Raw genomic sequence first — 16,408 nt, forward strand, 5'->3', positions numbered from 1 at the left:
CACCGCATGCGCTTCTCTGATCGTCTTGCTGCTGAAAGGGCTCGTCGCGGCACCCTATATCGCGGCCAGAATATATATGCAGCACAGCGTTGCGATCTCCACAGCAGACGCCACTACGTCAAAATGGCGTGTTTAGATCGAAAGGGCAGAGATAATGTGATTTTTCTTGTTTTTTTTTCGAGTCACAGACGTGTATTTTTTGCTTATTAAACACAAAATGGGCAATTATAGTACTGTTAAGAATGTCGTCGTGATCGCGAAACCAGCCAAGAACTCTTGGTGGGTTTGACTGCTTGCATGTAGCCCATTAGCGGGAAATTTTTCAGTGCTTTTGACACGAGATTTTAACTTACCTGCTGCGTACAATTCAATAATATGTCCCACATGTTCACAGAAGTCTAGCGTTCGGCAGTGTTTTTCTACACCTCACGAACTCTAAGGCTACATGTTTTGAAAAAAAAATGAATAAAAATCGGGATCTGCATGTGCGGTTGTAAAACGTGTGTCTTGGATCAAGATATGCGCCGCGACCACACTGCGAAGCGCTGAGAACCACTGTGAGCGCTGATTAGTCATAAGATGACGGGAATGGTAGTTTCCGTGCTGCGTTTCTGTGGAATAAATTGAGGTTTTGCTGATTCATTAAGCAGGTAAAAGGGTGTTGATGTAGCAAACATTTGTTTGTTTTCTTGGTACCGGTGATAATTCAACATTCATTTAATTCGGACATATGTTTCGGTCATGTGACATCCAAATTATTGAAGTTTTATTAGATTTCTTGGAGAATCCGAGATAACAATCGTTGTACACGGTAGCCTGGGTGTCTCACGCGAGCAGCGAGCTCGTCCCGTCACCTAGTGGCTACCACGTATCTACGCTACGCCGCAGCATGGCCTCAAAGTTTGCAGACGTCATGCCATGCAGCCGCACATTAGCTCATTTGTCATTTCCAGCAAGTGCTAATGGCGGAGATCTTTAGAGCGCAGCTCTTTGCGGCAGCGAGCATCGGCGTCGCCATAACCCTGCTAACGAGTGGATCGAAGGATGAAAGCGAGCACGGAACGCAGCGGCCGGTGAAAGATGGCGATAGCGAAGAGAGAACGAGGAGGAGGGCGCAGCATCAACATGGGGCGGAAAACGGAGAAGGAGGGAATGGTGAAAGTGTTAGAAGTGTGGTGCCGCGCAAGACGGGCTCTGCGGCGCCTCTTCTTTTTCGTAACTACACACACACACTCTCTCTCTGCGGCGACCATGGCTACAAGATGGAGCCTGAGTAGCGCGCGTCGTCAAGAAAGTCGATCTGCGGCGGCTGCTGTTGCGCCACACTCACTCCGTGCCAGCCAATATATCGCGAAATTAAAACATGTATGACCTACGCTCAAATTTCGCATTACGGAGTATCGAATAATCTGTGGTTCTTTTTTTTTTCTGCTTCAAAAACGGCTATTTTTACGAGATTTTCGTCATGCGCCCGCTTCTATTTCAAACATCAAATTTTGCACTGAAGCTCCTTGATATCTGCATCATCTTAAACTAGCCTTTTTACCCGGTCCATGATTTTGCTGCCTCTATGCGGCATTGAATGGTGGTGAATGTGAGTACATGTTTAGAGAAATCTATGTCATTGTAGCCTTCAGAGTGTTGCCTGCTATGTATAACATAGATTATGAAGAAAGGATAGAATATAGGAAAAGGTGTTATTGCCATGTTTCCTGCTGCACATCTTCCACTGGGATTCTCGCTGCTTGCTAATAGAGGATAAAGTCACTGTGCTAGTGGCAGTGTTGGGTATCCGCCAGCTAGTGTTACATGTCGGAAGCTTCGTTTCAGCACACTAGTTAAGAAATGCGATTTTATTAGATTTTGTGTTTTATGTGCCAAAGCTACGATATGATTATGAGGCGAGCCAAGAATTGCGGTGTCTAAATTGCCATGAATGGCATCGAAGACTAGGTGCTCTGCGCTGATGATGGGGATAACAGGCCTTCGAGAGCAATGATGAGTGACCTCTGTGGTTGCACTATCGCTCAAGTGCAGTAAGTTTATCTTTCCAGTTTGCAACAAATTACTGTTACTTTTTCTCTTAACCATGAGAATCAGGTGACTGAACAATGAAGGCCGTTGCATTTTTACATTTTTCTTAATTTGAATATCAAGGTGAATGTTATAGTTGATGGCAATGCATTTGAATTTGCGGTCATTAAAATTAAATGCGTGTTATAATTGCGCTTATAGGGAGTCCATTAGATTGGACTGAATACAATAAAAGCAATGTTAATCAGTGACATAACAAATCCATGATTAACAGTTCATTAGTGTATGCCAGGGTAAGTTATGTCAAGCTGCAAAAAGGTTGCTTTACCTCTACTGTACTTCTTTTAAATTTCCTTTACGTCTTGGCGAGATCATCTTGTATATACTGCAGGCGGACTTGTTGGGTTAGTGTGTGTTTGCTTAAGGACATATTGTAGCGTGAAGGCAAAGTCACAAAGATGGCACACAGACACGTCACACGTACCAGTGACATGCCTGTATGTCTTCTTTCGGATTGTGCCTTTGCACTACATCTTCTATACATCTCATACTTGGTAGCAGTGACAGCTGATGGGTGCAGCAATTAAAACTTGATCCCTGTACTGCAGATATCACGAATCTTGCTAACCACTTGTGTAGCAAGTGATCGTCGCAACGCTAAAAACTTGATTCCTGTACTGCAGGTTCGTGTGCAGATGCTTTGTAACTAGGTAGTCTATGCTGTCGCCGCTGCCTTTCTGTATTGCTGTGTATCTCTTGTATATTTATTATACATTCTTTCCACTCATACTGTTCCTCCTTTGCAAAGACATGACGAAATGTACATCTGAAAGAGAAAGCCGATGCGAAATCCGAGAACTTCGTGCTGAAATGAAGTCTCTCACGGACAGCGTTAAATTTATGAGCGATGAATTTGAGGACATGGAAAAGGGGCTTAGAGAAGCCACAGAGAATAGGGAACCCTTCAGAAAGGCGAATGAATAGTTGTGCACTAAATGCAAGGCAAAGGAAAACGTTATCCAACAACTTCAGAAGAGGGTTTTTCAATCGTAGCAATACTCGCGCAAGCCCAATATAGTAATTAAGGGACTTGTGCTACAGGACAATCAACGCGTTACTGAACTTGCTGGGAAAATTGGTGATGTGCTAGCTGGGCCCATAACTCCTTCTGACATTGAAGTTTGTCACCGTGTGCCCACCCGAAAAGTTGGAAAATCTAATATACTTGTCCAGTTTAAGAGCAGACAGAAGAGGTGTGCTTGAAAAAGGGCGGAAGGCTAGGATGCGAAACAATCAGGTTAGAATTCCTCATGATACTAGAGTTTTATTATTCAGCACCGCTTTCCCACCTTGAGCCGTCTTCTTTCGCTGGCATTACCAAGAAAGCGCGAATGTTAGTGGCGCTTTGTCTGGAAGCGAAATAGGAAACTACTTGCACACAAAACTGAGGCCAGTAGTGTCGTCCTCATTGCCTCAAAGACTGACGTTCAAAAGATCGCCTAAATTGCAGCGACTTTGCTCTCTTTTGACTACACGATGTACCGTCGGTATCGCTTATCAAGTTAAATTGTTCTGCCCGCACAGGCAAGGAACATTTCCGCGCTTCACATGAATTCACGTTCATTTGCCTATAAGCACGACGTACTATGTTTCTAGCCGAGTTTACTTTTCCATTTGACAGTATGTTCTATGGAACGTGGTATCAGGAACACAGTGAAATGCTGATCGTAGATGGTCACACACATTTCTTTATTAATCGCACCGATAAACGGGAGGGGGGGGGGGGGCGGCGGTGTAGCATTGCATGTCAAGCACGGCATGCAGCGTGATGTGCTTGAGGAATTCACCTGCGTCACGCCACATTACGAAGTGCTAAGCGTTAAATCTGACAATAACCTGTTTGTTGTAACGTACCGGCCACCTACTGGTAATATATCTAATTTTATAGAATGTGCTGAAAAGCTCTTAGAGCATGCTACTTTTCACAATTACAAAGTGGTTCTTGGTGGTGACTTCAACATTAACGGGCTTGATTGATGAAAGCGCTCCAACTCGCACAATAACTAATGATATCAATTCTTCCGGTTTCTGCAGCGTCATTACGACACCTACTCGTGTAACACCATCTTGTCAATCAGGTCTCGACAATTTTATTAACTCTGGTGCAGAGATATACACAGCCGGGACTATCAGCTATGATATCAGCGATTATTGTCCAATATTCATAATATGTTCATTTTATATTTATGAAAGTACTTTACTTGATACCACGCTCAGCTACAGATGTTTTTCAGGGAAAATATGGAACACACACGCGCACTTAATTTGCGCACAGATTCGTATTCTTTTTATAACAATAAAGATGCTAGTGAAGGGCACGACCAATTTCTCTCCATATTCAGTCGCCTATACAATTTGTCTTTTCCGCTCAAAACAGGATAGGTAAAAAACGCATGCGTGGGGGCAGCCAAAGGATGTCAGAATGTTTAACAAAAAAAATAGGATGTTCAATAAATTTCTGCGTATACACGTCAGTAAAGCGATCTTGTTGCATTTAGGAAGTTAAGGAATATACTAAACAAAGAACTGCGAAAAGCTAAAGCACTCTATTAGGAGAGCCCTTTTGCAGCCGTGCGGAGAAAAAATCCAGAAAAGATTTGTACAATTACAGACAGGGAAATGTGAAATGCAGTTTGCGTGAAATTACCGTTAACAACGAAAGATGTCGGGCGTCTTTTAAACCGAGTGTTTCAATAAACACTTTGTGAACATGTTGTCATCATCAAAAAACGCGGTCAGTGGTACTAGTGTTTAGAGATGTAGGCATAGCATTTTTCTCGAGCTGAGTGACCATGCTGAAATTTGTCGTACATTTTTGAGCTTAAAAACAACAATGCTGTTGATGCAGACGGCATTCAAATCAGACCTAGAAAATATGTTATCGACGTCATCGCAGTCCATCTCGCATTTGTGTTTAACCTGGTTCTGTAATCTGGCCATTTTCCAACAAGTATGAAGAAAACAAGGGTGTCAATTCTTCTTAAAACCCGCTGGGTTGCTCAGTGGCTATGGTGTTGTGCTGCTGAGCACGAGGTCGCGGCATCGAATCCCGGCCACGGCGGCCGCATTTCGATGGAGGCGAAAACACCCATGTACGTAGATTTAGGTGCACGTTAAAGAACCCCAGGTGGTCGAAATTTCCGGATCCTCCACTACGGCATGCCCCATAATAAGAAAGTGGTCTTGGCACGTAAAACCCCATATTTTTTTTTCTTTTCAAAGGTGGGAACCGAAATGACCTGGGGAATTGTAGGCCTATTTCCATTTTATCCGCTTTTTTCTAAGGGTTTAGAAAAACTGATTTCTGCCCGCAGTAACGATTTCTTTGCGAAGAATGACATTATTTCTGATTCTCAACATGCATTCCGCCCGGACAGGTCAACCGAAACAGCTTAGTTACGCCAAAAAGAGGTAATAATTAATAATATTGATGCGGGAAAACTAACGTTGGGTATTTTTGTTGATTATAGAAAGGCATTTGATCGTTTAAGTCATCAAATCTTAATAAGTAATCTAGAAGGATACCCGCCGTGGTTGCTCAGTGGCTATGGTGTTGGGCTGCGGAGCACGAGGTCGCGGGATGGAATCCCGGCCACGGCGGCCGCATTTCGATGGGGGCGAAATGCGAAAACACCCGTGTGCTTAGATTTAGGCGCACGTTAAAGAACCCCAGGTGGTCAAAATATCCGGAGTCCTCCACTACGGCGTGCCTCAAAATCAGAAAGTGGTTTTGGCACGTAAAACCCCAAATATTATTATTATCTAGAAGGACATGGAATCCATGGTGTGGCAAATCAGTTATTTCAATCTTATCTGTGTGGGCGGACGCAGTGCATTGCTATCGAAAAATGCTTCTCTTCCTATAGGGAAATTAAATCAGGTGTGCACCAGGGTAGCGTTTTGGGCCCGATTTCGTTTAATATCTATGTAAACGATATTGCTGAAATAGTGACACATCCATTGTACTATACGCTGACGACACGAGCCGGTTTGTCTCTTGTAATGATCTTGCTTATCTGTTAGAGATCTCGCAGTATCGTTTGCAATTTGTAGAGTTGGTCTCGTGATAACGCTCTAACAATTATTAACTCCAAATCAAAGGCCAAATTGTTCAAGGCAAGAGGCAGCCAGTCTTACTTAAATCAAGAGTTGTTGTTGGATGGCGCACCCATAGAATTTCTAACAAAATAAAAAGTATTGGGCGTTACGCTTTCAGAAAATATCAACTGGACATATGACATTGAACTAGTTATGAAATCATTGTCATCTGCCGCAGGTGCATTGTCCCTTTGCCGTCATATTTTTCCAGAAAAAATAAAGTAGCAGATATGTTATGCCTTGTTTGAATCCCATATCAATGATTATGAGCTTGTACAGGCTACCACAACGAAAAATAATCTTCATGCGCTTCTTCAACTTCAAAAACGAGCACTTCGACATGTAGCGCATGTACCTTAGTTCCATTCTACTGCGCAACTTTTTGAAAGTTATAACATAACACGCGTAACTAACCTTTATGACTACATGGTATACTGTATTCTTTTTTTTTCGGCTCCGACAATTTTTAAACATTTTTAAAAATTACGTCGAGACCTGAATATGAAAGAAAGGTGGTCAGTATCATACAGGCGAACAAATCACCTCATGCAGTCGTTAAGACACACGATGCCTTCACTGGTAAATAAATGTGTGAAAGAAAATGTTATCATAAGCACCTTTTCTCGAAAACTTATTAGAGCGTATTATTGTAAAATTATTTTTGAAATGTGATCTTTGTAATTAATATAAATGTGACCCATTGTATTTGTATATCCTAATAGATCAGTGTTTTCATATGTTGACTTACTGCTGCCATGTGAGGGCCTTCAGGCAAATTCAAGCTGTATGTAGCAGCTTTTCACCTGGAGGACCCTCGACAAGTTTTGTTGGAAATAAAACATTTGATTCACTCCATTGATTGATATACAGAATGCTGTGTTTTGTTTCTTTGTTAAGGCTCAAATCAGTGCTCTTTTCACGTTTTAGGCCAATCACTCATCTCAATGAGTATTTGAATGAAAAGCTGCACTTGCGTGATGTCAAACTTCGCTCTAATGCCCGGTGCATGTCCGCCGTCTTGGACTTCTGCGATTGGGGACCCCAGGCTCTTTTCGAACTGCGCCTCTGGTAAATTGCTGGTCGTCGGGTGGGTCTCACTTTCTTCCTACAAAGAAGAGCATGTAGGTCACAGAAACGCGGGATTGTTTGGCTGGCAAGCTGAGATGGATAGATTTATTTATTTATTTATTTATTTATTTATTTATTTATTTATTTACAGGCAAGGTATAACATCCCAAAACAATTTAGGGGCTTTCAGAGACACCACATTAGAGGGCCCCGGGTTAATTTTGAGTGCCTATCGTTGCTTAACATGCACCCAAAAACTCAGCAAGCAGGCATTTTTGCATTGCACCTCCAGCAGAATGCAACCACAGCAGCTGGGAGATGAATGTGCTCCTACTGATTAGCTGTCATTTGTTTAAAATGTGAATAGTCATAGGGACACCATCAAGATATATGCAATGTGCAGCTGCACTTACAATATGCATCATGACAGCTTGAATAAAAGGGATGTCACGACCTCAGATGGCAGGCTATAAACATTAACATGAAGGTATTACTAAGGCACTAACATTACTGTTAATAATGCCAGTAGTACTTAGCAATAATACAATGCTGAGTGTTAGTATCTGAGAAATCAATAAACTGTAAATTCAAACCATTATTAACAGCATATAGTCGACTTTCGTTATTTCGACATATGACAGAAAGGACAAAATTGATCTAATTATCTTGCGGTTCCAATTACCCAAAATAAAAGAGAACGGCAAAAGACGCTTCAATCAACGATCCTTTGGTTTGGGTAAGTTGGTTCACCTTGGCAGTTTTCATAAAAATGGACTAAAGACGAAGACGAAAAGAACACATATGCAGCCGTCCTGTCGTGTGTGCTCCTTTCGTCTTCGTGTTTAGCGCGCTTTTATGAACACTTGATTCACATGGCAATATTTGCCCTATTCAAGCACGCCCCCGAATAGAGTGCACGCCCACTTTTTATATAGGCAAAACTAGCGCAGAAACGGCATTAAGGCTCCTTTAAAAAGTAGAAATGTGACGTGCACCCAATTTTTTAGCAAAAAAAAAAGGGGGAGGGGAGGCATTGGTCCAAAATGCTTTGCACAGCGGCGGCCATTTTTTTAGTCAGCTTTGCCGTGCAAATTTTTTCATGTCATATTTGACGCAAGACGGTTCTGTTATGCCGTAAAGCATACAAACGCCGCGAAGGCGCTTTTTGGTTTGTATCAGACTGCACCACGCAGGCAATGTTCGACCCACATTTCTGAAAAAAAAACACGTTTGGGCCGAAAATAATTAGATATATAATTTACAAAGAAGACAGGAAAGAAACAAACAAACAAGAGAAACGAGTGAGTATAATAAAGAAGTCATGACATAATTATTTATTTAAAAGATGGGATTTAAGTGTTTTTTTAAAATGCAGTAAGAGATGATGATGTCTTGATGAGGTAGGGAAATGAATTAAGCCATTAATAGCGCAGAATGATGCTGTCATTTCACCGCAGTTAGTAAGAGCGTTGGGCAGCAAAAGATTATTTTTTTGAATAATATGGGTAGGGTAAATATTATTCAAGGAATCCAAGTAAATAAAATAGTGTACGAGATATTTATTAGTCAATCTGAAAAGCATAGTAATTAGGTTGAATGTGAATAAATCAGTAGGAAGCAATGTATTCACCATGCGTATGATATTATTATTATTATTATCTCGACCAAAGCTATAAATAATGCGCAGAGCTTGGTTTTGTAAGTGCTGAACAGATGTTAAGTGGCACGATTTGATGTTAAGCACGATTGTTGCCATAAGCAGCAATCCCGTAATTATTATGACAATGAACGAATGCATAATAAAGTGAAAGAAGAGCAAGAGTAGACAGACAAGATCTAGTTTTGTGTGGGCTCGTATACCGAAAGTTCTTTTCTTAACTTGTGCAATATGTTTGTGAAATTTTAGTTGATCACGGTAGATACCAAGAAATGATACAGTCGCTAGTAGAAATAAAGTGCGAATCAAGAGAAACCTGCGGTGAAAATGGCACTCTTCTTTGAGGGGAGTGAAAAACCATGCCTTTAGTTTTGTTTGGGTTTAAAAATCAAGTCATTACTGGGACACGAAGTAACAATTTTAGCTAACGCACTGTTTAATTTATTCGTTAACGAATTAAAGATATATCTGAGTCTGAGCTGGTTGTTTCATTAGCATATAACATGCATTGTGAAAAAGCGCAGCTCTTTCACAATGCGCGTTATATGCGAACTTTGAGCGCAGCTCTATACGCATTTTTGGATGATATATGCGTTGTATATGGAGCGCAACGTGGCGCGACAGCCTTGTTAATTGCAAAATTCTGACAGGCAGCGCGTGGGTGACATGTGGGCGCGATTCACAGATACCGTAATGAGACATTGTGAGCTATCCTCACTACTTGAAAATCTTCCTAGCCCAAGCTAGGAATAAGCGTTTTCGACGGGAGATAACGTGTTGAACACATTCATTGCCCCCTAACAGTTCCGAGACAGAAGGGTCGCTGTTGGGTCCCCATAGGGGTGAGGTGCGTGCGTGCTAACTCGTCAGGATTGAATTGCTCAGCGAAGGCCAACCTTGAGATCAAAATTATTTCGATCCCAGGGTTGGCCTTCGCTGAAAGTTTGAAGAAAGTTTTGGTCCATAGATATGCATGGGTGCTGGCTGGGATCCAATTAACTTAAAAGTTAAATAACGGAAGTCTACTAACAATACTAACTTGTTTGACTGTGCCAGCCATGATACTGAGGAGCAATATAATGATGACTGTATAGATACAGAGGCACACAAGATCAGACGGACCTGGCGAAGCAAACTCGTAATTACCAGAGTATTACTATTGTGCCTACAACTTTATTGTATGTTCGCTTCAATATACAAATGAACATGGCACATGGCCACATACAAGGCGCACATATGTGGCACCTTCCACTGGTTGCTCAAATTTTTCAGGAAAGCACTACACTTACCTTCTTTGCCTCTATAGTGGCAGCAACCTTGGTTTCCGTTGTATAGCTGAAAAGAAAGTTATATGTTGGAAGCTGCTGTACTTAACCGCACATAGCCACGACTCACCTAATTTGTAAAAATAAAGAAAGAGAAAATTTCAGCTTCTCAAAAATGTTTGCCAAAGTGATGCTGAGATTATGAGTAGCCCTTTGCAGTCATAGCATCCTGCTGTGTCTACTTTCCAACTGATTGTTTTCCAAATGTCATCACTAAAATTATAAAATAAATATGGTCTCCTACAGAGAAAGTGAGATTTATTAAACCTGATTGGTCAATACCATCCTAGGTACCTACCTCTAAGATTAAACAATGGATGGCAGTATAGTGCAATTTTATGTAGATTTTGTGCGCACACAAGGCAACCTTCAAGTCGCTCCAGTCTTCCAAAGGGCAGATGGCATGTGTGTGTACGATGTGCATAGAAACAATTTATTGATTGCAAGCACTCGCAGGTCTCACAGAGCACGCTGTCATGTTCTGACATACACATAGAGAGTTCGTCACAAGATATGAGCCTGCAAAGGCAACTTTGCTTCCCCACAGTGGGATAGGTGAATTACTTATCATATTCCAGCACCCGCACCACAAATAGTGATGCTGAATACTGCAAAGGAAGAGCAGTGGCAACGCCTTGACTGCAAGAACTATAACTTCCTTAGTGAATGTCCTATCATTCCCGATTCCATCAGTGCAAAGCACACGAAAAAGAGAGAAGCGAACCAAGAAGCTTGGCATGCCGTGATAGCTTACGTACTGATGTGGTCATCTAGCATGGCCGAAGTGTGTCATTGCAAACACATACAGTATTTGGCTATATCGTAAGGTCAGCCAGCCACAACCACAGTTGCCTGGCAACTGATTCTTGGATCAACAAGCAACTGCTGCCATCTACATCGCTGTAGGCTAGTGACGTAAGTAATTATGGTAACTCTGTAGCTCATGAGTGCTCATTATGAAAGCTGCTTTGCATTTTACTGGATAAATTGAGAAATATGCATATTGAACGAAAAAGCAAATCGAACGGAACCTATGTGTTTTCGACTTTCGCAAGTACTATACATCCTGCAGACAGCGTTCTGGCATGTGGTAGTGACATGGTATTTCTTTATGTATGCGGCACCACACTTCAAATTAATGGTGTTACTGGAGGCACATTAACATGGGAAACTCATTGAGGTCACCAAACCAAGTTGTTTGTAAAGTGGGTTTTCGCAAGTGGTCGTGAATAGATGCTTTGTTCGAAAAATGACTGTTTGGGTCCTTTGTTCATTGCTCGATTTTTCTCTTGTGCACTGCAGTAACAAAGCTGCTGAACCTATCAGTGGCGCACGAGCAGGACATCTGTATACGCTGACGTTTACTCTACGTCGCGATGGTGGTGAAGGCAGACATGAATGGCACCAATCATGAGTCATATTTGTATGGTGATGGAATATCATGTATGCATGTGCGTACATCGGTTGCCGTGAGTTACTCCTTCATCGCCAGTCGCAGCCGGTCACGTGACCTCTGTCAATCGCCATCGTGAGTGCATCCAAACAGCCTTCGAGGAAACCACTCAGCAATTGTGCGCAACGACGGTTTCAAGTGTGAAGCGAGAACTGTACATGCTTAGGCCAGTGAGAATAATGTCCAGGTTGAGACAGCGCGGAAGAGCTGCTTTGCAGATGTTCAAGTGACGGTGACGAAGTGAGCCATGTACAAGTGCGATGGTGTGTCACTGAAATGCATTGCCAGCTTGAGACATTTCTGCTACCTCCTGACGAATTTCCTGAAATATTTTTTCCAGATGATAAAAAAACGGAAGGTAGGTCCACCATTTCATCAGCGAAAATCAGAACCGCAACTTGTCCAAAGTTAATACAAAGCTGCAGTGACCAAAGGCAATCGCCCTCATGCACTCTCTCGAGAACTGCAGCTCACATTCACTGTGCAAGACATCCTGCAGTCATATCACTAGAACAACGAAGAAGCCCGTCACTCATTCATTTGGTTATGGCACACCTATATATATATATATATATATATATATATATATATATATATATATATATATATATATATATATATATATATATATATATATATATATATATATATATATATATTAGCGGGAGAAGCGAAGCGTTGAGAACTTTTTGTGAGGTCCCTTTGTGTGGTTTCGAAATGTTGCAGCAAGACGAAGTACTGGTGTCTGTGTCTCAAAGAGAAGTTTCAACCAAATTGAAGAGGATGAATTATCAGAAGCAAGAAGGATCCACTACTTTATTAAGAGGGAGGAATTTCAATACAAACATAAAAACGAAGTTTCTTAAACCAGTGCCACAAGAAAAGCGATTATCATGTAGCAGCAGAGCGGTACTTTTTTTTTTGTAATATTTCACTGCTACAGTGTTTGCCATCCCATAAAGCACGTAGCAGCTAGGCGATCCTTCCAGAAATAACCACACTGTTTCAACTGATAAGTTCAAGGATTTCACGTAAGTGCTTAAAAACAGCGTTCGAAAAATCAGAGCCAAAACAACTCTGATGTTTAGCGCAGCAATAGCTGTTGTGGGCACGTGAAGGTTTTATCCTTTCTGAACGTACAGAACTGCCAAAGCTCCTTGCAAGGCTCACATTTCAAAAAATAACCGAGGAGGTGAAAATCTCCAAAAGCACATGAAAGACCATAGTTAAACCCAAAGCATCACCATATGTACAAACGTGACATCTGGCGGTGCATGATCTCGCTGAAGATTGATTTTTTGAGTGCTAAGGGCTACAGCACCATGCATCATTAGGTGCAATACTACAATAACAATAACAACAAACAGAGTTAAACATGCTTGCTTAGGTGTAACAGGGAACTCTACAATTTGTATACTGCTAAAAATACCTATTAATTGTGCGCTGAACCAGTACAGCATTGCTATAAACTCGTAGTGCTGAGCTACAACAGTTCGCTTGAATTTTACGAAAAATTCTCCCTTTAAATTAACATCACCTCGATTAATTTAAAACTGTTAATTTTATAGTGGAATACCATTTATTTTCCAAGGCAAGAAAACATACATATGACGTTATACATCAGTGGTGGATGCATAAAATATTACTGAAGTAGCCGCTGCATGTAGTCCCGATGTAGTCTACGTCATAAAGAGCAATGACTGTGATTACAAGTGCATCGGCGAGACAGGTGGCTTCAAGAAAGGCGTGAAACAACATGAGTATGACGTCAGGAAAAAGCACGTGGTCTCCACTGCCCTTGTTGAACATGCTGAATATCAAGGCCACAATATTAACTGGACAGGTGCACGTGTTTTGGCCAAAGAAAAGAAGCTTGTGTCACGCCTCCATCTAGAATCCTTGTCCATACGGACCAGAGTGCACACATTGAATAGGAATGACGGGAGATTTGCAAAGGTGCATACTCGCTGCTTGCGTCACGTCCTGAAATCTACTTAAATACGCTGTGTCTTTGTTAGGGGTTTTATTGTGAACAAGGCTCCCGTATGTGATCTGAAATGTCAATAAATTGTAGTTGTTTTGGCCGGTTTATCTGTCACGCTTCTTCAATATGCATTTCCCCGGGTCAGATGGGTTGCCGTCAAGTTGTGAGTTTCAGTAATTCTTTGTTGCGCTCTCGGGATATAGAGGCTTCAAAGCGTAAATAATTGGTAATGGGTCAACAGTTATACAATAAAACTACAACGAGTGAATCAGAATTTTTTCTGTCGCACTTCTTTCAGTGAAAGAATGCTGGAGAAACAGCACGAAATACACAAGCACATGGTGGTGCAGGCAACCAGCCTATTACACTCTAATCATGTCTATCTCTCACAGTGGCCGCTGAAAGCAACGTCGCGGGACTGCCGCACAGGGTTATCAGTATTGTGCAAGTCTCCTATAGAAGGTCTTGCTAACAGTGCTTATCAGAGCAGAACTAATCGCTTGATCTTACCCGAGCTGGTTGGAAGTTGATGCTTCACTTTCCGCACACGTACTTGCAAGAGCCGAGGGGCCACAAGAGCTCTTAAGGGTTGTACTGGCCACGGACATGTGTGGAGGTGGGTTCTGCACTGAAAACAGAAGAGTCCCCTGTTATTGCATGAATAAATGTAGCAAAACACGTAGAACATGCACCTACAATTTTTAAGGTGTCAGTTCTCTGCAGCACCCCCAATGCATCTGCCCCCCTCCCCCCAATGTGTATAATCTCCTTGCCAGTTATTTTTCTGTGATGTTTTTTGTTTTATAGCACTGCTAAATATACATTAGCAGGAAAATTCATATGCCATATTGTCCTTATAGGGCACTCTCCATGTATGTGGCTCTCTTCTTGTGTGACACAAATAATTAAATTCGACATGCTGACATACTTCATTCCCACTTGTGTTTAGTTTCTATACGTATGATCTCCTGAAGCTGGCTTTCTTGTGTCATATTTGTTCACGACATACCTTTTGCTCTGTATTATTCTGTGCAAACTGCTTGTTAACCTGACGGACAGGTTAAACGGCTGAATTCTGATGGGGGCGTAATGGAAGAACACTCGTGTACCATGCTTTGTATGTACATTAAAAGACCCAATGTCTTCAGAATTATTCAAAAACTTTTGTTGCAGTGTCTCACATGTCCTGTGAATTGCTTTGTCACATTAAAACTAACAATATCGTATTTAACAACAGTCTAGCAGTGCCAAGCCTGATGGATTGTTGCCTCTTTGTTGTGCTGAAATAAAGTTGCTGCATTGCTTGATTGATTGATTACTCAGATGTTTTAAGTTAAAACTGGAAAGTAATATGACTATGTATAACATACAAAGGGATGTTGACCACATAAATCGTCCCTTGTAAACATTCATAGTGTAAAGTGCTGCTATGAACAACCGTGAAAGCTGATTTGTTCATTTCCAGGTGTTGGGGCACCAGCAAAAGGAAAAAAATACAATTTTTTCCCTTGCTTGGGATTGATAATCTATACAATACAGAAGGGGACAGAGACATCTGCGAAGATGAGTTCATGTAAAGCGAATGCTGCATTAAAATTGAACATTGGCCCCAGGGAGATAACATGGCATCACCTACTAGAATCGCCCTGTGACGTAGAAAGCAACATCATGTGACACCAGCTGCGAAGTGCTTGGCTTCTCCAGTGGTTGAGCCACAATTAATTCCAAGTGTTTGCATGTTTTAGGTGTTGTATTTTTGCTGACTTGGCTGCAAAACAGCCTAGCACTTACATCCCAGTCTTATGTGTAGCTACCAAAAGTTTTAGCGAGGGAGAAACCTGACATTTTCATATTGGTTATTGAGTTCGCATGGTCTTTCATAAAAGTAGCTATACGCACTTATGTGACAATCACACTACTGTTCACAGTATTCGTCATGGGGAGTGGAGCTTGCAACTTTGGCCGGAATTATTTATTGGGAGACAATGATTTATCACTGGTCTATTATAACATGTGTTTTTCAATCGTTTTAATCTCGGTCTGAGCTTCCAATATGTGTGCACATGCAAGTCACATGCCTCTCTGCGCAGCGTATTTTGATAGATATCTCAAGCTAGCACGCTACAAGGCCTGAGTGCATTGCTTGCTCGACTATTACGATTACCATAATATTTTGTTTTCAGAGACCTTATCAGCCATGTATCTCACTGCCGCTTCATATTGGAGCACGCTTAAAGTCCAGCATGAGGCTTGGTCGAATACATCTGACAATGCACCAAGCAGTAAACCATGCTGTAAGAGTGGGCAAAGTGAATTGCTGCCTTGGGAATGAAACACATTATCTGCAATATTACAATGAAGGCTTCAGTTGTCCAGACAGCGAGCTGCGTTGGCTGCAGCAAAGGTCCAAGCGCATGTCGCATAATGTAAGTTTCTATGCCATAGCGATAGCAGTACCGGTCTCTCCAGTGGTGGCCCTTGAGGTGAATAAAGATCATAGACTTTAAGGAAAGGTGAGCAAACAAATCAAGTGGAACTAGCAGAATACTCTGCGCTTTCGGGCTTTTCTACCTGCTATACTGAACACACTACACAAAGGGCACTTTATTACCTATGCTCAGAAAATATAACACCGCTTATTGTCGATTGTACACTCACCTAGGCTGTCCCAATTCTCTCTGTAAGGACGGTTTAGGACCTCCTGAATAAGAAGAAAAATTATATTCATT

General features: G+C 41.7%; 1 protein-coding gene across 2 annotated transcripts in view; it reads right to left on the reverse strand.

The window, feature by feature from the left end:
• The window catches only part of LOC135896800 (uncharacterized), a 183,139-nt gene that overhangs the window by 20,133 nt on the left and 146,598 nt on the right, over nt 1-16,408 (reverse strand). For both annotated transcript variants that reach the window (XM_065425289.2, XM_065425290.1), the window contains 4 exons: nt 16,338-16,380; nt 14,190-14,307; nt 10,207-10,252; nt 7,167-7,297 (listed from right to left, as the gene is read on the reverse strand). In XM_065425289.2, the coding sequence (XP_065281361.1) occupies nt 7,167-7,297; nt 10,207-10,252; nt 14,190-14,307; nt 16,338-16,380 (338 nt within the window). The remainder of the gene's footprint in view (nt 1-7,166; nt 7,298-10,206; nt 10,253-14,189; nt 14,308-16,337; nt 16,381-16,408) is intronic.

Source organism: Dermacentor albipictus, unplaced genomic scaffold (assembly GCF_038994185.2).
Source record: "Dermacentor albipictus isolate Rhodes 1998 colony unplaced genomic scaffold, USDA_Dalb.pri_finalv2 scaffold_11, whole genome shotgun sequence".
Lineage (NCBI taxonomy): Eukaryota > Metazoa > Arthropoda > Arachnida > Ixodida > Ixodidae > Dermacentor > Dermacentor albipictus.